The 25,408-nt window shown below is 39.6% G+C and overlaps 1 protein-coding gene across 3 annotated transcripts; it reads right to left on the bottom strand.

Annotated features, from left to right (window-relative positions):
• Positions 1-2,971: 2,971 nt before the first annotated feature.
• SMARCE1 (SWI/SNF related, matrix associated, actin dependent regulator of chromatin, subfamily e, member 1) lies at positions 2,972-22,982 on the bottom strand. Of its 3 annotated transcripts, XM_045488760.1 has the most exons (11): positions 22,681-22,982; positions 20,606-20,657; positions 20,389-20,432; positions 17,319-17,423; positions 12,036-12,116; positions 10,729-10,860; positions 10,297-10,468; positions 7,121-7,293; positions 6,048-6,149; positions 5,201-5,411; positions 2,972-3,247 (listed from the first exon to the last, which is right to left on the bottom strand). In XM_045488760.1, the coding sequence occupies exons 2-11, from the start codon at positions 20,610-20,612 to the stop codon at positions 3,039-3,041; spliced, it is 1,236 nt and encodes a 411-aa protein (XP_045344716.1). In that variant the 5' UTR covers positions 20,613-20,657; positions 22,681-22,982; the 3' UTR covers positions 2,972-3,038. The 3 variants fall into 3 exon arrangements, with proteins under 3 accessions (XP_045344716.1, XP_045344717.1, XP_045344718.1); XM_045488761.1 differs by lacking the exon at positions 17,319-17,423 and having other exon boundaries at positions 22,681-22,957; XM_045488762.1 differs by lacking the exons at positions 17,319-17,423; positions 20,389-20,432 and having other exon boundaries at positions 22,681-22,957.
• Positions 22,983-25,408: the final 2,426 nt, after the last annotated feature.

Genomic DNA, 25,408 nt, shown 5'->3' on the forward strand with positions numbered 1-25,408 from the left:
TTTTGCACAGTGGATTTTTCATTCACAAAGACATTAAGCCCTCTACTGTGCAAATCATTAAGAAGCCAATTATTGTTCCAGCAAGGTGTGCCCAGTGGTCAGAAACAAGATAAAACCCCTGCGTATGCTGAAACCAGGTGGGGAGACCATGTGTGGTAGTGCTTGGGGGAAGAGGGGGATTATTCATGAAACGAGGATTTAACAAAGCATAATCCCAGCTTCCTTGCCTGTTCACATGAGAAACCAAAGCTTCAATTTAACTGCAGGCAGTGGGAGTTTCACACTGTCAGCACCAACTGTCTGAAACCCCAAACTGGTATCTAAATGTGAAGGACCAAAACTAAAAATTTAGAGCAACTTAGTCAAATGTCAGATTTCCCTTTTCAAATATACATTTTATCTTTTCCATAGGACATTCTACTATGTTAAAATGGGATAGCTCCTAGTAACTTTCTCCCCAAGTTCTCTTTTACAGAATAATGTTCATGTACTGTAGGAGAGCCATTTAAAAATACATGCTTGTTGATAGGGTAAAAAATGAAATTTGAAACTCCTGTAAGAAAACTGGGGGACTGTGGGGGATTCCCCCTCCCTTTTTTTTTTGTTGTTAAAAATTAATGAAAATATAAGCCCTTAAATTCTACGCATTCATACTCAAAATAAATGCACTAAAGGTCATGGCTCTTTGGAGCAGGAAGACACTGAGACAAAGTAGTTCAATCTATTTTACAGTTGAAATAGGCTGAGAGTTTATGTGACTTGACCAGTGCCTATGGGAATATGGAAAACAAAAAGAAAATCAAAGACCTCAGCTCTATCCCACATTGTCAAAGAAACATTGAAACATCTCCAGCATTGGTGACTTCTACACACATCGTTCTGACAAGTGGGAGTTTTAATTCAATCTTCCCTGCCCTGTGGTTAAAAGCAGTCACATCGGATCTGACTGAATTCATTCTCCAGCCAATTGGCCTAGCATGGTGTGGGCAGGCATATGTAGATAGGCTTGTTTTTCAGGGCTGAATCCAGCCTGGCAAAAGGCACTAATTCTGTCATCTTAACACTTCAATACCATGGTGAATGACCCGAATCTTGCTCTGGCATGCTTCTCCACGCATATATTTAACTTCTCTGCCCAGTTTTGATGGAGGGAATACACCAAGGCAGTTATCCAGTTTGTTGGGTAGGAGATGCCTACAGGTCTTGGCCTTATGATGTCCAACACCCAGAAACTGATCTATTTGACCAGTTGGTTCTTCAATTCACAAACAGAAGAAAGATCCCATGTGCTATTTAGAAAAAGAGATCGAGGGTTGTTCCCACCCAGTATCAAGCTTCCTTTCCCCTCTCATTCTCTGGCGCCTGAGTGGAGTCAGCCGTGGTTACTATGTGCTGTGAGCTCAACAGCAGGAAATTATAAAAAACATCACTATGAATTAAGTCCTGTCCGTATGGAGTTTTCTCCATGTAAGTTGAGGGCTTATTTACTCACTTTTTCAAAGGTAATCTACATGTAGAAGGGTGCCTGGATGGCTCAGTCCCTTGAGTGTCCAAATTCAGCTCAGGTCATGACCTCATGTCCGTGAGTTTGAGCCCCGTGTCGGCCTCTGTGGTGACAGCTCAGAGCCTGAAGCCCGCTCTGGATTCTGTGTCTCCATCTCTCTCTGCCCCTCCCCTGCTTGCACACTCTCAAAAATAAGTAAATGTTAAAAAAATTTTTTAAAGGTAGAAACATACTTCCTTTTAGAGTCAAAGACCAACCTTTATATGTGGCATGACTATAAGGAGATGGATTTTTCTAAGTGTCTTGTACAAATGAACTTACTAGTGCAGCAGTTTACAGACATCGTTGGGTGATAGAAGGGCCCTGAAGATGCAAATCTATAATGGCTGTGTGAGGCCACTCCCTGATGTCACAGTAACAAAGTATTTGCTTTGCATAAAAATAGTGCATTAAAAACACAGAGACATTTTTTTCCACTTATTTATTACATTTGGACCTTTAAGAAACATATACCATCAGATATACCACTATTCAGTAAAAATCTACTCTAGTTTTTGGGACGCATACGTGTCACAAACTATCTTTCTTCTAGTCTCCAAGACTTTACTAAGAATTTATCAAAAAGGTAGACTCTGATCTATGGGATCCTGAGCCTTGAGGTTTTGAACGTTTTGATTATTGTAGAACAATTCCAAGTGGATGAACTTAATTCCCAGCTGTTTTCCTTCTGGAAATGGGCTAATCATTTTGAAGTTGTCTAGTCCACCACAAGACTATTCAATTCCTTAAGCTTTGTGATCTTTGGAAAACTTGGTAAAAAAGTAATTTTTTTTTTACTGTACAATAAGGATGAATTTATCAGAACACACCCAATATTAATCATAACAAAAAGCAGTATACGTAATGTGTATGTGCCATGTTGACTTTAATGACTACTTCAGAAGCTGGTAACTACTCTACCTATGGAAACTATTTCTGGATCAATACGACCCAAGCTCAGTTGCAGTCAACTCCTTAACACAACTCTTGGTATGTGACATTGATTAAAAATAAAAAAGGGTAAGTGAACAAATACATACTCATACATGATAACGTTTTCAAGAAGCTACTCTTTGTGGAAGGCTACAGGAAAGGGGACTTTCAGGAGACTGTTGACAGGGACCGGGAGGTTTAAAGCTATGGCTTTGGTAAGCACCCCAGTGAGCTATAGGAAGGCATTCGTAAGAGTCGGATTGTGCAGCATCAAAGGAGAACTCTCTAAAAGAGGTGGGTGTTTTCTCTATTAATTTAAATTCTGAGGCTTTCAGTAGTCGAGGGCTAGAAATAAGACCCAAAGAAAAGAACCATCTTCACAACGGCTTAAGAAAGGGGACTGTGCCATTCGGCTCATGATGCTAAATGGTCCAAAAGCATTTGGTGGTGTGATATGGACAAGAAAAATACTAATACACAAACCACATAACACCATTAAAACTCAAAAAACATCTTTTTTTCATTTAAAAAAGTATTTAGAACACATAAAACAAGGCAACATTTATTCTTTCTTCTCGTCTTCCGGTGTGGGGTCTGCTGGTGGTTCCTCCACGGTTGCACTGTTGCTCTCTGAGCCAGTGTTACTATCACTGGTCCCTTCCTCAGCCATACTGTCCACCCCCTCTTGCCCGCTCTCCTTGTCCTCAGGAGTAGATGTGCCTTCTTCACCATTCTGTTGGCTCTCCGTCGCTTCTTCAAGGTGTGTCTCCTCTGTAACCACACATCTGTCACTGTTAGTTCCAAGACACAAATTCATTCTTCTAATTATGCTGACAGTCTAGAGCTGTACCGTCCAACATGGTAGCCACTCACCATGAGTAATATTAACAGCCAGCATGACTGAGGAACTGTTAGCATCCCTGAAACAATCTGGGTTTGCAAATCTACTTCTTAGCTGTAAATTTACAAAAGCTAAATGCAGATCAAGTATTTCTGATGAAAATTTAGCTTCTAAATTTAGATGTGCTACAGGTATAAAATACACATCAGATTTTGAAAACTTAGTATGAAAAAGGAATGTAAAAAAGTAATACTTAAAAAAATATTGATTACATGTTAAAATCTTGTTCAAGACATACTGGGTTAAACAAATAAATATATTATTAATATTAATTCATTTGTTCTGCTTTACTTGTAAAAAATGCTGTTAGAAAATTTACAATTACACAGCAACTTACATTTTATTTCCATTGGACAATGCTGTTCTGGAGTGCTTTGGATTTAATTAGTAAGAAAGCAGGTGTGGAGATGATAAAAGGGCGATATTTTAGGTACTTTGTTAAATGTCATGCTGGGTTGTTTTCTGTACGAAATTAAGAGCATGAAGTTTTCGCTCTAATATTCTCAATTTCGTCTTTTTCTTTAGCTAGAAGGATAAAATCTAAGTAAAGACTATACAAGCATGCTCTACTCATAGACAGAACAGAGGCAAAGGACAGAGTGTTCTGTCTACTTGCAAAATAAGCAAAGAATCATACTCCATACCCTAATTCTCAAGCTCCTGCTTTAACCACAAAAATGTGCTCATGCTCCAAATTTGTTAAGATAAAAAATATGTTCAAAGCAGAAAAAGAGTCAGACAATGAAACTTAAAAATCTGACTATCTGAAATGCTAATCTGCTGAATTAGATCTTGTAGAAACATCTGGTAAAGAGATCTATATTCCATGAAATGTTTTCCTGATGTCAAATCAGAAACTGTCAGCTGAATACCAAGTATGAAGACTGTCCCTCCCCCTTCTGCAGTGATGGTCCAGGGAGCCTTTAGCTGTATTTCCCATGATACTTTGAGCTCAGTCCTGTTTGCACAGGGCACGGGACAGGGTCAAAGTAGTACCTAAGGTGAGGCGATCTCAAAATTTCAAGTAATTGATTTAATCAATATTTTATGTGAGTTTGACATGTTATTTTGTGCTTTGAGAAATGCTTTTAAACAGGAAAACCAGTAGGCTTGGTAGTAAGAACTTTTCTCAGATGGGGTCAACAAGCCTTTTCCGTAAAGGCTAGACAGTCAAGTATTTCAGGTTTTGTGGGCCAGGCAGTCTCTGCAACCACTCAACTACACTGTGGTGGCCCCAAAGCACCCAGACAACATGTAAGGCTATATTCCAAAAAAGTTTATTTATGACAATAGGCGGTGGGAAAGGATTTGGCCTGCAGGTGTCCCTTGCAGGTGTCCCTGATCCTTAAAAGCAACAACCACAAATCACATTTTAGCAATAAAGGCTAAAATACTGACTGCCAACACTACATCAAATCCAATACTAAATGATTTTATATACATTTCCTTATTTATCCTTGGGCACTCCTTCTCAGAGGCTGGCACCACAGTACTTACACGAAGAACCTGTGATTAAATAATTTGTCCAGTCATATGCTAGCAGGTGGTGAAAGAGTTCAGACCCAGATCTGTCTGACTCCAGGGCCAGGATCCTAACCTTTGTATCGTTATACTTTATATTCCCAAGCTAGAAAATGATGCCTCCATCTGGGCAAATACCTGAGACCTCAAATAGCCAGACTAACACCAATGCCCCACTGCTGTTTTGTGTTGACACCAACATTTTAGCTGAATCTAGGACAGAGATTAAGATTTGCAGAGAAATGTGTAGATCGCTCAGAGAATAACCCTGACATTCACTTTGCTGTCAACTGGCAGCTCACCTGTCTCCATTGGGACACTCTCGTCATCCTTCTTGTCCTCGGTCTTACTGGCAGCTTGCTCTTCCTCAGGAACCATGCTGCTCTGACTGCGTTCAGCTTGCTCCGCTGCCTCTTTTTCTCTTTCCTCCTGCCTTTTGCGAGCCTGTTCCTCTGCCTGTGCAATTTCAGCGGCAATTTTTTCCATATCCACTTCCACTTTCAAACCGCACAACTAACAGAAAGAGAGAAAACTCTCTTAGTAATGTTCTTTTCTTACAATCTCTGAACCAGAGAAATTTTATTTCAAAAGGGGGCTTTCTTGGCTAGGAACTATGTACATGTATACAGGAAGGGAAAAAACATGGTTCTAGGTCTGCTCTGAAACTCTGTGTCTACAGGAAAAGAAAGCAGCCACGTAACCCCAAGGACTGCAGAATGGTTGGGGAGGCGATGCTCAAAGTACTGGGTTATATACAAGGCTTCCATTTTTTATCTCAAGCTACCTAACATTAGATGTACTTGTTTTAATACAAAGTACACACTGTAAACTAAATTTAATGAAAACATTTAATGAATAAATCTCAATAAAATGAAAACAAACTCATGATTGCAGGAGTTTAAATTAAAACACCAGAGGGTCCAGAGTCTACAGACTTAGCACGTGTGTGTTTTTCTATTTTAAACCTACTGCAATTTTGCCAGAAAATGGGAATAATTTCATAAAACAAAGATCTTACTGGTTATAGCAGAGTTAATTCTATTTGAAAGTGAGTAACATTCAATAAAAACACTATTTTAGAAAAAAGAAATGAGAAAAAAAACAACAGACACAGTGATAAAAAGTACAGTGAACACATTAAATTGATACCCTTTTAAGTTCATTGTTAAATGAATCTGTGCTTTCCAGGAATTTCCTCTTCTTTTCCTGGTGTCTCTCCTCTATTTGAAGAAGTTCAGCTTCTAGTTTTCGCTGAAAGACACAGGATCCAGCTTTCTTATTACTGAATTACTTTCTCAAAAGCAAATGTCAAACACAGGAAATACATCTCATTTTGTAGCAGTCTATACTTTTTTAACAAAATGTTTATTGGGGCGCCTGGGTGGCGCAGTCGGTTAAGCGTCCGACTTCAGCCAGGTCACGATCTCGCGGTCCGTGAGTTCGAGCCCCGCGTCGGGCTCTGGGCTGATGGCTCAGAGCCTGGAGCCTGTTTCCGATTCTGTGTCTCCCTCTCTCTCTGCCCCTCCCCCGTTCATGCTCTGTCTCTCTCTGTCCCCAAAAAAATAAACGTTGAAAAAAAAATGTTTATTTATTTTTGAGTGAGAGAGAAAAACGGAACCAGCAGGGGAGGGGCAGAGAGAGGTGGAGACACAGAAGCTGAAGCAGGGTACAGGCTCTGAGCCGTCAGCACAGAGCCCAACGTGGGGCTCGAACTCACGAACCATGAGATCACATGACCTGAGCTAAAGTCGGACATTTAACTGACTGAGGCACCCCTGTAGTAGTCTACACTTTTTAACAGTGTGACAAAAGTTTTGAATTTTTTATTTAAATCATTTATTACACAATGTGTCTAGCTAAGATCTTAAAAGCAAAAAATGCAGTATAGAGGAATGATTACAATTAACAAGTAGCTGTTAAAGAATATTGTTTCAGGCTTAATTTCTTCAGAAAAAAATATTTAGTTAAGTAGTAAAGGTTGATAGGATGTCTTAAAATTGTGAATGGACATACTTTCCATCACAAGGGTCTTTGGTACAGTTTTAACAACTTATTAAATCCCTGGGAAACCTCCATTTCCTCTAGCTCTTCTCCGAATCAGGAACAGATTACAACGAACACAGAAATACTTAACAGGCACACCGCTGCATGGTATAGAATCACGCCACTGGGGGTCTGTGACACAGGCCCAACTTATTGTAACAAACGGTTTGTGACTTTACCTGATGAACCATTAAGGACTGGACCTGTCGTTTGAGGACCTGCATTCTAGCTGTTGTGACAACTGACCGAACATCTGGCACCACACTCTCACTAAGGATTTCACTGATGAGGCGGTGGTTTCTCTGGAAACGGGCGGTAGCTGTATGCTTCATTGAAAAGCCATCATCATAATCTGGAATAAGCAAGATGTTCTGGAAATGAGGTCACCAGTAACCATAAACAGGAGAGAGTAACAATGTTAATGCTTTATTACAAGGAGCCATGGCCCTCACTGGTCTAACAACGGGGCCTAACAAGGGCATCGTGGGAGCACCGGGGCAGTCACGTGATAAAAGTCATACAGAGGACATAACATGTTCACTGGCCAAGGTATTGGTTTTTCTCACAAAATCTTTAAGTGATGATATGTGTCTAGAAGGATTTGGTTGAAACACAAATGAGATAAAGCCATGTGTCTTCTGGCCTGGAAATCCATCAACGGGAAGGCTGCATGTTACAGCAAAAGTGAAATGCTGCTGAACGGTTCACTTTCTTGGTAGTAATTTAAGGCATTTACACCTAATGACAACATCTGAACCGGGCAGTGTCTTTGTCCCTGTTTAATTTTAATAGTAAAGTAATGAAAATGCCCACTGCGGAGAAAACATTATCTCTAGCAATACCGTTTCCCAGACCAGCATATACATTTCATTCGATTAAAAAACCATTAAAGCTCTAAAGTAATTTTATAGGAAAAGAATGTTTAATACCAAATTTTACTTTTATTAATCCACATACAAATATAGTTGTTGCCAGTCTGTAAAGCTATTACTTTGTTTTCATTCACTCAAGTTCATATATAGTATGGATCAGGCTTATATGCTTATTTTTAATAGCTATGAAACAGTATTTCCTTCTTCTCAACCCTTGCTCTATCACCTCCATGATTTTGGACATACCTGATAATAATCTGTACTATTTTTATTTAACGTATTTATTTAAATTAACTCACTTAAAAAAAAAAGCTCCCTCTAAAGCAATACACATTAAAATAGAAGTTTCTCTCCGACCCACCTAAACTATCTTAGTGGCCCACCAAAGGTGGAGGGACCATGGTTTAGGATACTTTGCTAGAGGCCCGAATTGTGTGGCTCTATCATAGTTTAGCACCTCCGTTATCATTTGGTAATCAAGTAGTTCCTAAAATGCCCATCATCATAATACCACTGCTACAAACTGCTGTGCAAATTACTTTTTGTCTCCTTTCGAGTAATTTCTTTAGGACATATACTTCTAAAATTAAAACTACTGAAAGAAAGAATACTATTTAAAAAGACTGTGACCTTTCTATTTGTTAAGGAAGTTTTCCATATTCACACTTGAGATCATACATGGTATATTCATGCTACCTCTAAATTATATATATGTATTTGCTTTTTGATGTTTTCTTTCATCACTTGGAGCCAGTGTTGACCACTTGGAGGGGAAATCAAGTCTTAGCAATCTAGACTTGTCTTTCCTGCCACTTCTAGTTGTCTAATTTGGGTTTTTGGGGGGGAAGGAGTAGGCTTATATTTTCTGGTTATTTTCTAATTTCCAGCTATTTACTTGATCTCATGAATATTCTCTAAATGCCATTTAAAAAACCTTTCACTGCTTTGTGTGGAAACTGTGTATGCCTTCTCTGTAACAGAAGCTGGCAGCTGCTGTGCTCACAGGGACCACCCTTCTCTTGGCCTGATGCTCATCCTCACCTCCCAAACCTTCCTCTTTCTACTCGGTTCGGGGGCATAAGTCCAAGGTCTAAAGTTATTCTTATCCTGGCATCTTTATTTTCACCTTACTTTCTTACCAGCAGCTTTAAGTTCCTACCTTAAACTTACAAAACATAATGGGCCAAAGTCTGAGGAACAGAGAAGAGATCTTTTGAAGACTGTTTCTGAATGAATTTCTGCAATCCTGCTCGATGTTCATGCAGCCACCTTTCACCTAACAAAAACTGTTAACTGTTTCTACTTGTGGCTTCCGTGTACTCTTATACTGAACCCTCACCATCCTTTCAATTATTTGTGGACTGGATCTTCTATTTTTTAGTTCAGTATGTTTTTCTTGCATTAATCATCCAATCTGAGTCATTTTTGGTCTGTGTTTGCTAGTGTGTCCTAAGCACTGATGACTCTGTTAAACAGGGTTTAACACTAGGCATTGTTCCTAGTCTGTATTCTACTCTATTATTATTAATTACAGTATTCTATTCTACTCTGTATTTATGTGAATATCTATCAATATCCCAGTCCATTCTTTTAAAAAACCATTGTTTTTCCTCTCCTTCTGGGTATATGTTTATTCATTGTGTTTAGGTGACATTATTGCTTCCTCCCTCAATGTTATTTTTAAAGTTCTTACAAGCTTCCTCTTTGTTACCACTATGGGATCTTAAATTATTTTCTTGATGTTTTTGTTACTTGTAGCTAGAGCTTCTGGCCTTTTCCACATCACAGCCACACAGGGAGAAAATGTTATTTGTACAGCAGGCTTGATTCGTGGAGGAGAATGCTCATAGCTGCAGGAGGCCAACTCTGAGGCTCCTTGCAGTGTCAGACCCTGCCTGGCTGTGGAGAACCCGGGATTAATGTGTACGCCTGCAACCTAGTCACAGATTGCCCATCAGGAAGCTCTGCTATTTGTATGTGTATACATTTGTACATGTGCATAAAATTTGTATGTGTTCCCTCACGTGTCACCATGAGTTATGTTGGATTTCTGAATTAAATGGCAAACAAATTTGTAATACTTCTACCCACTCAGTAACCTTCTCCCTTAAGAGCCTTTAATTCAGCAAGCTTAAGGAACCAATAAGAAAACAGGACATAACAAGAAGGCATTCAGCTCTTTAAAAGCAGGTAAGGCAAAATTCTGACTCAAAAACCTTTCCTGCATTCTGAGTATAAAGATTCTGATAAACAATAAATAGTTTTTGCTATTTTCTGCACTAACACAGATATCTTTTTCTTGTGGGAAATTCATACACAGATCTTAAAATAATTAATGAAAATACTGAAATGGCACTTAATTATGCTTTGTTTTCCATTTAGGATAGGAAATAAAAACAAACTTAAAAGATTCCTTGTAATTTTACTTCTCAGAGAATGCATAAACAAAACCCCACTTTTTTTTTTTTTTTTTTTTTTTTTACCATCTGGATCTTCAGCAGGCTGAATGCTCATGTAAGGTTCTCCTTTCTCCATGCGAGACTGTCTCTGTCGACTTTCTTCCTCTAAAGCAGCTTCTGCACGACTTTTTGCATTTATATAAGCAAGGTATGCGGGGGAATTATGATAGGCCTTCATAGATTCATTGTACTCTATCTGAAATTCAAATGTTTTTCAGTTTTATAATTCACATATTACAGGTTATATGAATACCTTTATCTCATTCGAATATCAAAAGATAAAATGATTTCCTTTTTACAGACAAGGAGCCTGAAGCGTAGAAAAATTAAGGGACTTGACTCAGGCAGACAGACAGTGCAGCCTTAGCTGATTAGATCTTTTGTTTCTTTTCTATACAACAAGCAAATGTTTATGCATTTTATACTGTCTCCATCCCGCTGTGGTCCCCATTCTACCTTTTCTGCTTCGTATTCGTTTAAATATTCTTGTTTTTCTTCATCAGTGAGATCTCGCCACATGCCACCAATAATCTTGCCAATCTCCCACAACTTTAGGTCGGGGTTGGAAGCTTTTACTTGGTCCCAGACCTTAAAAAGGAAACATGAAATTTCAGTATTGATGCCTAAAAATATAGACCTTTAACAATACTTTTTGATACAGAAACTTTTAAACATGAACAAAAGCAGAGGGAATTGTATTAAACTCCTGTGTTCTGGTCAGCCCGCTACAACAATTGTCAATAGCTGGCCAATCTCATTTCATCTACACTCTGCTGGATTAATACACAGCAGATCTCAGACATCTCCGATCACTGTTAACAGTTCAGATGAACTAACCCAGTAACAGTCTCTGTCTCTTTAAAGGTTCACAGAATTTAGGGGCGCCTGGGTGGCGCAGTCGGTTAAGCGTCCGACTTCAGCCAGGTCACGATCTCGCGGTCCGTGAGTTCGAGCCCCGCATCAGGCTCTGGGCTGATGGCTCAGAGCCTGGAGCCTGTTTCCGATTCTGTGTCTCCCTCTCTCTCTGCCCCTCCCCCGTTCATGCTCTGTCTCTCTCTGTCCCAAAAATAAACGTTGGTGAAAAAAAAAAAAAAAAAAAAAAAGGTTCACAGAATTTAGAAGGAAAGTGGTTAATCTGCTAACACAACAGACCTTATCTTCAAATACATGTAAAGTAAATATGACCCAAAATTTCTAAATAGTGGCGAATATGCTAAATGCTCTTGTCATTAATAAAGACACTGGCTGTGTTTGTTATTTTAAGAGAATATAGGTTTGTCACCAAATGGAACTAAACAGAACAAAATAAAAACATGAGGGAAAATTTAAGAAATGTAAAGAAAATAAAAATTACCATAAGCTTACACTGTTTGGAGACAACTACTGCCTTCTGGGCTTTTTTTCCTTCAAACTAACATATAGCTGCCACTGTTTTAATAAAAAATATGACACAAATAAATAGATGTAGTCCCGTATTCCTTTTTTCACTTCACACTTTTCTCATGTCACTGAATTTCTCCAAAAGACTGTATATTGGCTACATAACATTACCTTCTGGATTTAAACCATTTTTATTTAATCATGTTATTCTTGTTGGATTTTAGTTCTGGAATTCTGAAATCAGAACTAAGTTCTTTAAAAACTGCAATTCCTTATCCTTCCCTCTGTGCACAGAAAAACTGGCTAAGCCATTATGAAATGTGATGGAAAGCAAACAAGCAAAGACAGCAGTCCTCACTCCCCTCTGGCTCCTGGGCACCTACCTTTCTGCTGTACCTCATGTAGGGCATCAGCGGCTTATCTGGTGGCTTTGGGGGTTTTGGAATCGTAATACCAGAGGAGGCCTACAAAAGAGTTAAATATATTCATTATTCAATCGCAAGTAGTTCACCAGCAAAATGAAAAGAGAGTCCCTTAACAAATTCTAATGCGCCTTTCTTCTACTCGTCCATGGATACAAGATTCTTATATTTTCTCCACTGAAAATAGCTATCACTGCAAATTCAGAAATGTTCACATCAAAAGAAAATAAAGAAAATGACTTTAGGCACAAAATTTTAAAATATTTTACTTAGCAGTTTATTGCTACTGCTTTGACAACCTGGCTGTAAGAACAAAGTATTACATAATAATCCATACATCAAAAATATAGAGTTACATATCACATGTCTCATGTTAGGACATTACCTAGCACCCTTCTGTTGTGCTTAATTTACCATTACACATACAGTCAACACTTGATTATCTGCCCGAGTCTGGGCTCCTTCAGCACTTACCACACTCACAGTCTGAGGGGGGGCTTTGTATCTACTCGGACAGTTTCAGGAATACACTGCACCCCCACATGAATGACACCCCTACAAAAACTACCTCCTAGGTTCAAAAACAGAAAAAAAACAACAACCCTTATTTCCTTTATCAGGACTACACATTTTATTTTTCTTAAGGTTCTGTCTGTATCTAGTGGTTTTTATAGAGGGGATCCAAAAGCGTAAACTAAAGTCATGCCTTTTCTTGTCCTGAGTCGTAATAACAGTGCCGGAGTAAATAAATTATCAGGAACAGAGAAATGGCAGACACAGGGCCCAATTAAGTTATTTCTGAGGCCTTACCTTATATTGATTTAAAAATTTTGGGGTTGGTGGGAACAAAGAAAAATGAAAACAAGAGGGAAGACAAAATATTTTTTAAAAAGGTAAAGAAAAAGGTGAGCTAGAGAAGAAAAAGGTGAGTTGGAGAAAAAAACAAAGCAAAGAAAATGAGAGATTGGTTCATTCTATGCGCTAATATCTAGGCAAGAGATACCAAAGAGCTTCTAGTGAGCACCCCAGATAACTCCAATCCAAGAGTGTTTCTTTCTGAACTTAGTTTCATTTTAACATATATGACTACATTTGATGTAGGACCCAGAATAAATTAATCACGGCCAAATCATATATTTCCCCCCAGTTTCTAGGAGACAACGGATATTGATTCTCCTTGCCAGGCTGGGGGGAGGGGGAAGAGGTGCTGGCTTCACTCTAATTATCAAAAGACAGAGACTGGCAACTCCTTATAAAGAGACTTAGTGACATTTTGCTCCCTTGCCCTTCAGCTGTTATGATAAAACCCTGGAAAACGCCTCTTTTGAGTTGGGACATCAATTACAACTTTATTTTTTGTCCAAGGCTCAGAGATTAGTGTATCTGTGCCCCAATTCCACTGCTTTCAAACAACGCTTCCTCCTCCAAGGAGGGTCTTCCTCCATCCTTATATATTTTTCAGTAACTCTGCTTCTTCATACATGAAATTGTTAGAAAGCATATCACCTTTGAGGCAGGATTTCCACTCTTCTTTCCACTCCTCCTATACATTTATACAATAATTCATGCTGGTGCCCATGCAGACAGACCCTGTTTTGTTTTGTTTTAGCCAGCAGCGGGCAATGGAGGTGAGCCACAAGGGATAGAAACTGTAAACAGCAGTGATCTGAACAGCCAATAAGAGAAGATCTGTCTCCAGGTCTGCAGCAGTTTCAACGAGGGGTGAGGGAACTCCTACAAGGCTAAACTTAAATCATGGGTTCAGAGCAAGACACACAAAGGTCTGATTTTTCATTCATAAAGTTATTAGAAAGCATCTCCAACATAAATCTTCAGAATTCCATGAAGTGGGTTACAAATAAAGTTGGAATTATGCCAATAACTGAAGTTGGTAGACCGCCACTCACAGATTTTTTTAAAGAGATAAAGAATTCTAAAAGGTCTGTTTAAATATATCGAATTAAAACACTTTAAAAACAAATTCTAGTAATATTTGCTCTGATTACTTTTCAGAGAACCACATTTGATAATATTAATGGATTTGCTTATTTCTCCTCCTTTCTTCCAAAGGAAGGTACCTAAATCGTCTACATACTGAGGCTGTATTTTCATTACAATGATAGTCAATTTATAAATACAAACAAAAGAAAACCCAAAACAAGAATCACAAAGTTAAATTCTAGCAGGTTTTCAGGACACTGAAGATTTATATCACTAAACATCCCTAATTTATTTGCCATCTCAGCAGACTTCTACAATGCCTTAAACATTACTCTTAAAGAAAAAACACACACACACAAAACCAGTTTGTACTTAAGACACTTTAACCTTGTTTTGAGAAGAGTCCATTAGAAACAACCCCTGCTTTCCTGTAGTCCTCTAGCTTGAGGAGTGAAAAGCTGCTGGCCCCTTTACCAAATGGCCCAGTGGTTATGCTTTTGGAGGGTTTTTTTCACATGTTTCTATCAAGAAAGCTACCTCTAACCGCAACTGTCCACCTTTACATTTTGTAACTGGCAATGAGTTGGGGAAAGTAACTGTGTGACTATGCTTGTCACAACTGTGCTCACATGAGAGTAATTCCCGGGAATCACCATAATTTTATGAAATTTATTTTGGCCACTCAAGAGATTTTATTGTTGTTTCTTCCAATTCCCTGCTTTCTCTGGCAGGGTCTCATTTAAGGGTTTCCTTCTAGGATGGAATTTCCATTGCAGCACAGAAATAAGCTGTGTTTAACATCTTGTCTCTACCTGGTTTCACACCTATACTTAAGAGCATGCTAATCACCTTCGGGAAGAAGGACTGACTAGGAATGGATTCCATCTCACAGCTGTCACTGGTGCTCCAAGAGGTTTCAACACACTGCATATAGTCTCAAAATCATTCAAGTGCATGAGTCACCAGGGAAACCAGATGTTCTGTAGAGCCTAAAGGAAGCTACTTGATGGGGTTTCACAGAATCATTCCTTCAAATCACTGACTTAAGACTATTTGCATACAATAATACCAACTAAGAGCCAAAAAGGGGGGGGGGGGAAGGTAACACATAATTGGGGTCATTTGAAAATAAAACACTTTTATCATGGTCAAAATCAGATCTATTAAGTCATAACAAAGCTTAAGTTAGATATACAAAAAAGGTGTATGAAACTTCAGGCATAACTAATTTTCTTCGACAGCGATTCAGTGACCTAAAGGAGAGATGACTAAAAGTTGAAGGGGCTGGGGTTAACACAGGCTGAAATCCTTCAGTTTCTAGGCCCTTCAGGTTAAGTCTAGCCAGCAGTTTGATTACACTTCAATCTGGTGTTGAGAGGACAATGATACCAAGAAAACCACCACAAAGAAGCAAGATACTAAATTTTCTATGCCCAACAACCCTCCTGCACTAATCGACCCAGAAACTAGTGCCCAATGCAAATGCTGGGTTCTTTTTTTTTTTTTTTTTTTTTTAATTTTTTTTTCAACGTTTATTTATTTTTGGGACAGAGAGAGACAGAGCATGAACGGGGGAGGGGCAGAGAGAGAGGGAGACACAGAATCGGAAACAGGCTCCAGGCTCTGAGCCATCAGCCCAGAGCCCGACGCGGGGCTCGAACTCACGGACCGCGAGATCGTGACCTGGCTGAAGTCGGACGCTTAACCGACTGCGCCACCCAGGCGCCCCGCAAATGCTGGGTTCTAACATCTCCAAGAGGGAATGAGAAACAGATCATGGACTCACAGGCCCTGAGACAGCGAGTGACCTTTCCTTTTCCTACTGAATGATCTCTCTTTATTAACAGAGAATTCCCGCAGATATATTCAAGTTAGGAACAAAATGCTTATACAAACTGAAATACAAATGATTCTAATATTACACTTATCACCATTTCTATGCCATTAACATAGATAATCAAGAGCTGACTGTATAGAGCTATTAAAATGTAATCATTCTCTTGTTCACTCCCCATGAATAATTTTCTGCATTAACATGAATGATCCAAAATTGATTCTGCTCCTTGTTTAAATTAAATGTTCTTTATCATTGGATAACCTTGCCACCCATTATACCTGTGAAACACATTTAGGCCAGGGAAAAACACGTACCGATGCACATAAAAACTGTATGCATTGTGAAATGCATACATACACACACTTGTCAAAATTCTTTCCAGATACCATGAAATATGCATGGCACATAAAATTGATATGCTTATGAAGTACAAATTATGCAGAAACAATGAAAAATTTAGACAAACAAAACTATCAAGTTAAGCAATATGCTTACCAAGATAGACATACAGTTTGATAGTTACAAGCTTTCTGCTCTAGCTTGACTACAGGGTGAGAGGGCTCTTTTGAAGTCACATTAATTCAATTATTTATGAATACAGCAAACAAAAACCAAGTATTAAAAATTTTACAGCCATTATGGGTTGTAAAAATTCTCACCAATGCCACATTCCAATGTATGTAGGTATTTGGCTTTTGGATTTATTTTTATTTACTTTTGGTAAATCATTTTCACATTTATCTTTCTTTGGTACTTAAGCTTCTTTGACTGTAGTTTAAGATGATTCTAAAATGAAAATGTGAAGTACATTACCCAATTTGGGTGTCTTAAGTTGATCATTTAAATGAAACATCGTCAGTTTCAGAAATCATACCCTTGTCCTATGGATTATAAATGCACTTCAAAATGGTCTGGCACATTCAACTTGCATTCTGCAATTCTTTGAAGTGATATGAAAATGTTTTTCTCTTTTTAACTGGAGAGAAATGAATCTCAGAAAGTCAGCTCTTAAATCCAAAAGACAAACAATTATGTGTAGCAGTTCAAACTGGTGGGCCACCGAAAAAAGCTCAGGTCCGTAAGCCTGGCTTAATTATTAAGAAACTGAGTCCTTGAGCTTGACGCCAATGACCTTAAATGAAAGATACTCTTTATCTCAAAAAGGGTATTTTAGCTGTAATAAATTCTAGGTTTGTCTACATATAGTATAAGCAGTGCCCAGGGCTTTATCTCTACCAACCACCAAACAGAATGGATTCTTCTTTTCTTCTATATACATATCCAGATCTCACTACTTTTTTTTTTCCAGTGTAGAATCGTACAACGAATGTTTAAAATACTGAAAAAGCCAGGTTAAAAAAATTGTTTTAGATGGCTGTGCTGATGACTCAAAAGGACCTAACTCTGGAGGCATTTCTGGTCAAATCCAGTTGTTTGCCGGATGCTGTAATAGTTGATTCTCCTACCGTGACCCGGCTGTTGGTGCCCGGGTTCCCTCCCAGCCTGTAGTTGTTGTAGGCGAGATGACTGTATGGATTGTATCCCACAAACCCTGGTGTGCTGGGCATTTGCTGATGGAAACAAATGAGACAAAAACACGAATGAGAAATGAGCTCAAACGAGGAAAACACAGAAATGAAAAATGATCTGCATATGGCATGCAAAAGCAACCTGAATTTAAACAAGCAATGATGTGTTGTAATTGTTCTTTTTCTTTCATTGAGAAACCAGTCTGCAAGTGTTTTTTTTTTCTTTCTTTCTTTCTTCCTTCCCTTTTTTCCTCTTTGCGGGGGGGCCAGTGGTGTTTGTTGTGAGTGAAAATGTGTGTGCTTTTTCTGAAATAAGCAACACACTGAGGTGTGTCAAACACTCAGGATTACTTTATGGTCGATAATATGATATAACAACTTAGCAATACATGTCTGAGATAGGAAGGCTTGAAGTGTGATAAACTAGAAGTCTGAAAACACTTTACATGCAAAACAAAATGTGATTTATTTGACAGTTATGTAGATGCTGCCAATGTATTTATCTATTAAAAACAAATAAAAACAAGAAATGGACTGTTTTCAAAGACAATTTTAAATCATTCTATATAATGTGAGAAATGAAAAGATACTCAAATCAGGAAGCCAGAGTTGTCAATAGAAAAGAACATATGTGGGATTCAATGGATGTCACATACATGATTTCAAAACAAAGACTTGTAAGAAATGCATGGATTTAATTCTGGGGTGCTATCTGATCTTTTCAACCCAGTCTTTCTTTTTTAGACTTTCTCTTCCATCTCTTCTTTGATCCATCACCCAGAGGTCAATCATGAACACTTTCTGCATTTAGTTTTAATGCAAACTACTTTTCTAGTCGACAGACTTGAACTCTCCTTTTTCATCTAGTTTTTTGATAGCTCTGACCCTTTCAAAACACAACTGCTCACTGCAGCAATGGAATTTTTCTTTTTGAATTGTATGTTGATGTAATCACAAACGGGCTCTTAGACAGTAGTGCCCTCATGGTTAAAACAATGACATCCGATGTTCATGAGAATCAAGGTAGAATGCATAAAAAGGATGTAGCAAAGAGAAACCAAAAGTAGGGTATTTAACCTAATGAAACTCAATCAAAACAACTAATTTAATTTTAACATGCAATTAACAATATTAGTCTTCACGTGTAGAATGTAAAATACACTTAACACACCCCAACTAAGCTGAAGCTGTTATAAACACAATTTTCTAAAACATGCCGCTACACATATCCTAAGTGTCCAAAAGAAAGATATTCAAGCAGATATTACATTTGCAACTCTTTAGGAGAACAACTGAGCAATTCTAGTCTGTACAGGTATAAAAGACGCAAAGTAAGCATATTTAAGTAGGCAAAACACAGATGAAGTATCAAAGGCACAAAAGAAGTGTATGTTACTTGGAGTGGTACATTTGGGTGGTGGTGGTATTGGTGGTGGTATTGGTGGTGGTGGTGGTGGTGGTGATGGTAAATAGGTAATGGAAAAAAAAGAAAAGGAAGGAGGATAATTCATTTAATATCCATTCTGTTGGATGTCCTAATCCCTAGTCTTCTGTATTTTATGTGTCAATGTGAAATTACAATGGTACAGAAATAGGACTAAAGAAAGGCCAAAAAAAAAAATCCCTTTCTACATTTGAGAAGTCATAAGGGGACACTTGGTTTTCGAGCTATTTTTGTTATCTCAAAAAATCAAGTTTTTGTCTTCAAGAGATTATACAGTGTCAGAGGCAATATTTACGTCAAAATGACATCTTCAAAGGTTGCATAAAGAATGAGAATCACTTCAACATTATGAGGCAATAATGTAAGAAAATTAAGTAAGGGAATTAAAAAAAATCAAAACTAAAACATTACAATTATACCATTTCCAAAATTGAAGTACATGGTTAGCTCTTTGAGGTCAGGAATCTCAACTGTTCAACTCCACCTGTATAACCACTAGCAGAGTGCCAAGGAGATGGTCATAAGAAATGTTCTTTGATTTAAGAAAGAAAACAAACCAAACACAGGACTTTAAGAGTACTGGAAGTAACTTCTGAAATTGTATGTTACGTAAATTAAAATGAGAACATGAGATACGGTATCTCTTTTAAGAAGTATCTTAGGAAAAACAAATTGTTGATAAACATAACTAAAGCATACATCTGAGGGTTAGTAAGAAGAGTCATGGAGTGGAGAAAAAAATTACACAAGGACCTAATTAGTAGACTAGCCTGAAATTTTGGGGCTAAGGGGTAAGGAAGGAGGGCTGATAGCTGTTAAAGAATTGCTTTTGTAGGCTATGGTCAATGTTAACAGTGTTTTGTTTTGTTTTGTTAAGACAAAAACAAACAAACAAAAAAACCCAACAAGGAATCCCATTTCAGCAAGGCCTGAACAGTTCCTGTTATATCTGTTTTGTGGATTGGATGATTATTTTACATGCTGTCCAAGCTGGGCCAGAACTTGTTGGGTGAAAAACCTAGTTCACAAGTATTTAGAAACTTTGAAACATTCAATAGGCAGGATCTGACCCACGGATAATGAAATCCTTACTTAAACAGCTTGAAAAATAAACATTTACAATGAGTGTTATTATAGAACTGGAAGCTTTACTATTTGATTTAATATGAAAATTATATATAAACAAGGAGAGAAAAATGTAACCACTTGAAGGTTAGGTTTAAAAATAATAACAAATGGCAGAATGAGTATTCACTCAATATTAACTTTTAAGAGTCTTGACAGAGATTAACTAGAAAGAGGTGTTAAACTTATCATTTATTTCCCATTAAAAAAAAGAACTGAGCATAGGAGGTTGGAATTTCAGCAGTATGTTTCTTTTAATGTTGGGGTTGGTTCAAGGTAAGATGCAAAGAGTTATTTTATTTAGTAGGAAGTGCTGTTTTTTGGCTGAATTTTTCATCCTGTTGCTGTGATGACTGAGTGACTGTCACTGGAAGACATCTGGGTTTTTGTATCAAGGCCAGACTTGGCTATTACATTAACAAGAAAATTAAAACTTACTGTTGCAGGAGCTGGGGTGGGAGGTGGGGCATAAGATGGTCTTTCTGTTTGAAAGAAAATAAATAACTTCTTGTAAACAACTGAGATATAATACTATGCAACAAAACTACCAATGGTCCTGTTTTGAAGAAAAAAAATGAGAGTATTTTGGAATTCCCATTTGCTAGGGCATTAGTCTCTTATTAATAGATTGATAAATATAAAAAATGAAACTTACTTGACATTTTGGAAGGTTAAGTTCTCAGTTCCTTAAGAATGAATCTGAGACACTAAAATAAAAAAAGAAAAAAAAAAAAGAAAAAAAAAAAGAGAATCAAAACTCAGCAAGCATAAGAGATGTTTCCCTAAAGAATAGGGTAGTTTAAATTGGTACTTCTTAGTAAAATTACACTATCTTCTAATAATCCAATTTTCTGCATAAAACTAGTTCTTATAGGTCATTTGGCTCATCAGAATTAAACAACTAAAACAAATTACTGGGGATATTAGCATTAATATTAGACATAGACTTCCAAGTTTCTTATGATATTGGGCCACCTCTTGCATGGAAAACGTATTGCTAATGCCATGTGAACATTTAATTAAACCGATAAAAATACAATGACAATAAAATGTGATGTATTATCAGGGCCCACCCCAACAAGGCCTACCAGATACTGACAGATCACTGATGAACAGCAGCTTTACCTTCCTCTTAGAATAACAACTTCTATTAAAACAAGGCAGCATTTTATTCCTGGAGGCAACGCAAAAGGTAACTGGTATGATCATGAGCTTTACGTTCTCTAATGGTGGCAAATAACTTTATCTCTCCTGGGAATAACTTTGAGAGTCTACCTGAGAAACTCTTATTAACCCTTCACAGCCCATTTCAAAATATTATCTCCACAGTGGAAGATAATGATAAATTATCTTCATGATAAATTTCATGATAAATTACCCAGGAAGAATGAATTGCTTCCTCATCTGTACTCCTATCCAATTTACAGATCTATAATATTGTTCATTACATTGTATCATACCTGTTAATATGGCTAGATTGTGGAATAGAGACCATCTAACTCATTATTGCAGTCCCAGCACCTAGCTCAATTCTTAATACATTTTGTCCTAATATTACCAGCTCAGAACAAGACCATACACGCGTGAGCTTGTTCCTCATATCAAAATACATCACACACGATGTGTACAAAGAGACAAGCATTCATTTTTAAAAAAGAAGCAAATAACTTCTATGACTACTGGAATACTTTCATGGAACATTACGTGAAAACAAGCATGATGCTTTTGCTTCTATTCTACATTTTAAGGGAATTCCCTGGAGCATAAGGAATAAGAGGACTGTGTGGAAAGAAATTTTTCAATGGCCCAACCTGGGTCTCTCCCTCTTAAGGAAGGGGCAGAAACCATGGACTCCGGTGCAGATAGATTTCCTTCTGCTCACATTAGGGAGTGGGTGGGTGTGGGTGGAGGGACTGTCAACATCCAGAAGGCCTTGCTGCGGGGATCCCTGACGATAATTGGCAAAGCTCCCTGGTACATCACACTTTATTGTTAATATTTTTAAATTATTGCTCTCGTCTGCTACTATAAATTCTAAGCGTGAGCTTGTACATTTGTCTGCCACTGGATCCATCCCCCGTGCCTGGCATAAAATACTAGCTATTTGTTGAACACTTTATACGGGGCAGGCTTATCACTTATTTCGGTTCATGGTCACAACTACCCTACGAGTTATGTATTGATAACCTACTTTACACAGGAATAATGGGAGTCTCGGCGAGTTTAAGTAACTTGTCTAAAGCCACACAGCCAGGAAGTGCCAGAGCCGGGTTTCAAACCCAGGCCAAACTGTTTCAGAGCTCTCGCTCTCCACTCTAAGCCACAAGTTCCTCGGTCGTTGCCGAAACACAGGGAAACCACCTTCCTGGGGGGGGAGGGACCAAGGGCTTGGCTCGCCCCAGGGCCTCCCCTGAGGTCGTTTCCTTTAGGTTGTTGTGGAGAAGGCACTTCACCAGCAACTCCATTAAAGAAGGGAATGCATGGGTGCCTTGACCAGTTTGGCGGGGCTAGTGGCAGGGGCAAATCTTGCCGCCGAGGAGGGGCCCGAGATAGAACTCACTCCCGGCTCCGGCTCCGCTAGGCCTCAAGGAGGCCGCAACCGACCCCCAGCTCCGGCCCCGCGGCCCAGCCTGAACCTCAGCAACCCCCGGGAACTCGAGGTCCAGCCAAGCAGGGACACCGCGACTCGCCACCCTCCCGACCCGATCGGGCCCAGTCGGAAACACTCACCCGCGGGCAGAAAAAGCGCCCGTAGCTCCGGCCTCGTTTTCCTTTGTCCCGCGCACGCCCCGCCCCTCGCGTCCGGAGCGTCCGCACTCGCACTTTCCACACTCTTCTTAATTGCTTTCAAGCCCTCACCCGACTCTTTTGCAAAAGGAAACCTCCAGGTGAGGACGCGGTGGTGTTTGGTCCAGTCAGGGATTTTTTTTCAGGCCACAAACGTTCCTCAAACCCCCCGAATGTGGGCACTCTCCAGGCCTGGCGCCGATTCGTCACGGCGAAGTGGGCGGAGGGGCCCGGCGGCGGCCGAGGCCCGGTCGGCTACCGCGCGGAGCCCGAACGGCGGCAGGTGGCGTGGCGGGAAGCGTGGGTCTCGGCTTCCACGAGCGGGGCCGAAAGACGGCGGGGCTCGCGCCGAGAAGAAAGGCCCAGAACCACTACGGCAGCGCGGGCCAGGCCCCCACCGCGCTCGCGGCGGTGGGGGGAGTAGTGGTTGTTTTTTCCGGGTTCTTCCTTGCTCTTTCTCTCGGAACAAGAGTATATACTTCAGCGAGCCGAGGGGTGGAGGCGAGGACGACTCGGTTCGCGGAGTTTCGGTCCCCACGGGCGCCTCGCAGGGCTTCCTGCTTTAACGGCTGGGCAATAACCCTTGACCAAAAGCAACACGGACCTTTTCAGTTTTTCCAAGCGCGAGTGGAGTCGAATTGCCAGGTTTCCGAGCCGGGGCCCAGAGATGTAAATCCCCTCGCCCGAGGTTGTGCGCCCTTGCGGCGCCGGGATGCCACCCGTCTTTGCCCAGTGCTGCCTTGCCTTATCCCCACTCTCAGCTTAAACACCTCTGTCCTTCCGGATCCTGCTCAGATTCTCATTGTGGTGCCCTCCTGGAACTTTCCCCCAATAGTCCTTCCTCTGAATTCCCACGGTAGTTGGGTAACTTTATGATACTCTGTACCCACTCTCTTGTATCAGACCGTGTTTGCTATCTCGAGCGTATAGCTCGAGGGCCTTGTGGGCCTTGAGAGCAAAGGTTCAGTCATCTTCCGTTGATCATCTTTCTATTTCCAGTGCTTACTTAGGGCTTGGCTCATTGTTAGATGCTCAATAAATGTGCACTGAGGCAGCTTTCTGGTCTAGTCCAGGGCTCTTTCCACCAAACCGTGAGTACATTGGTTTACCGGGTAGTACCCTGTTCCTTGGGTATATAAACACCTGACCCATGCTGTGGGCCGCTGTGAAGGGAGAAGGATCTGTAATTACTTGAAAACACTGTTGACATTTGACTGAATTTTTGGGTTGCTCTTAGCCACCATCCTGGGCATGCCAGCAGAGATGAGGACATTTCTAGAAGTCTGCAAAGCCAGGCATAAGTGACATTTTGTCTAATTCTTCCACTCTCAATATTTTCATAGTCATAAATGGAGATAAGTGAAATTGAAGGGGACGACTAAAAGAGAGGTCATCAAAGGATGACAGGTAGTCTGAGTGGTGCTTGAGATAATGTACAGCTGACTTTGAAGGAGGGAGATTAGGGGGATGGGTTAGAGATGCCCTCCCCCCCCCAGTAGAAAATCCAGCTGCAACTTTTGATTCCCCCCAAACTTACCTATTAATAGCCTACTTCTGATTGGAAGCCTTACTGATAACATGAATAGTTGATTAACATTTTATGCCTTGTATTATACACTATATTCTTCTTAAAATTTTTTAATGTTTATTTTTTTATTTTTGAGACACAGAGCATGAGCGGGGGAGGGGCAGAGAGAGGAGACAGAATCCAAAACAGGCTCCAGGCTCTGAGCTGCCAGCACACTACCCGTCCTGGGGCTTGAACTCGTCAACCTGGAGATCATGACCTGAGCCGAAGTTGGATGCTAAACCGATTGAGCCACCGGGCACCCCAATACATACTATATTCTTAACAGTAATACCTACCTTTGTCTTTTTTTTTTTTTTTTTTTTTTGGCATTTCTAGGCTGTGCAGTTCCTCTGCAAGTTTTTTCAAATAGTTGCAAATCTCCAAAAATTTTACCAATATATTTATTGAAAAAAAGTCCACGTGTAAGTGGACGTGTGCAGTTCAAACCCATGTTGCTCAAGGGTCAATTGTACTTGAAACCACCTTTTTAATATAAAAGCATCTAAGACATATAAAAGATTAATGTAAGATACATGAAAGCCTCAGCAAGAATCTCAGTACCTTCTTTCTCTGGTTTTGTCCAGCACCTCCAGCCTGGTTTCTTCCCTGCACTTGGGGTTATGGTGGGGGGATTGGGCAAGTGTGGTGCTGGGGCAGGTGTTCCTCTGTGTCATTTCCAGGCAGTCCTGCAGGTGCCGGATGTTACACTGTAGTGGGAAAGAGGTGGCACAAAAATGGCGGAAAAAGAAAAGGGGATCTGAGTGGAGTAGTGACATTGATGCACTTTCCCACCTCCTGGTCTTTGCTTAAATGTCATCTTCTCAGTGGGTCTTTTCAGACCTATTTAAAATTGCAACTCATTTCCCAATCTCTATCCGTGGTCTGTGCTTTGCTTTGTTTTGTTTTTCTATAGCTCTTATCACCACCTGGCATACTATGTATTTATTTTGTTGCCTTTTTCTTCCCATCAGAATGAAAGCTCTTTGAGGGTGGGGACTTTTCATATCCGGAACAGTGTATGGTACATCCACATGCTCAATGTTTGTGGAGTGAATAAATAGTTGCCTCCTTTTCTCTGCTTGGCTCTTTTTCCATTCCCAA

The sequence above is a fragment of the Leopardus geoffroyi genome, chromosome E1 (genome assembly GCF_018350155.1).
Source record: "Leopardus geoffroyi isolate Oge1 chromosome E1, O.geoffroyi_Oge1_pat1.0, whole genome shotgun sequence".
NCBI classification, from domain to species: domain Eukaryota; kingdom Metazoa; phylum Chordata; class Mammalia; order Carnivora; family Felidae; genus Leopardus; species Leopardus geoffroyi.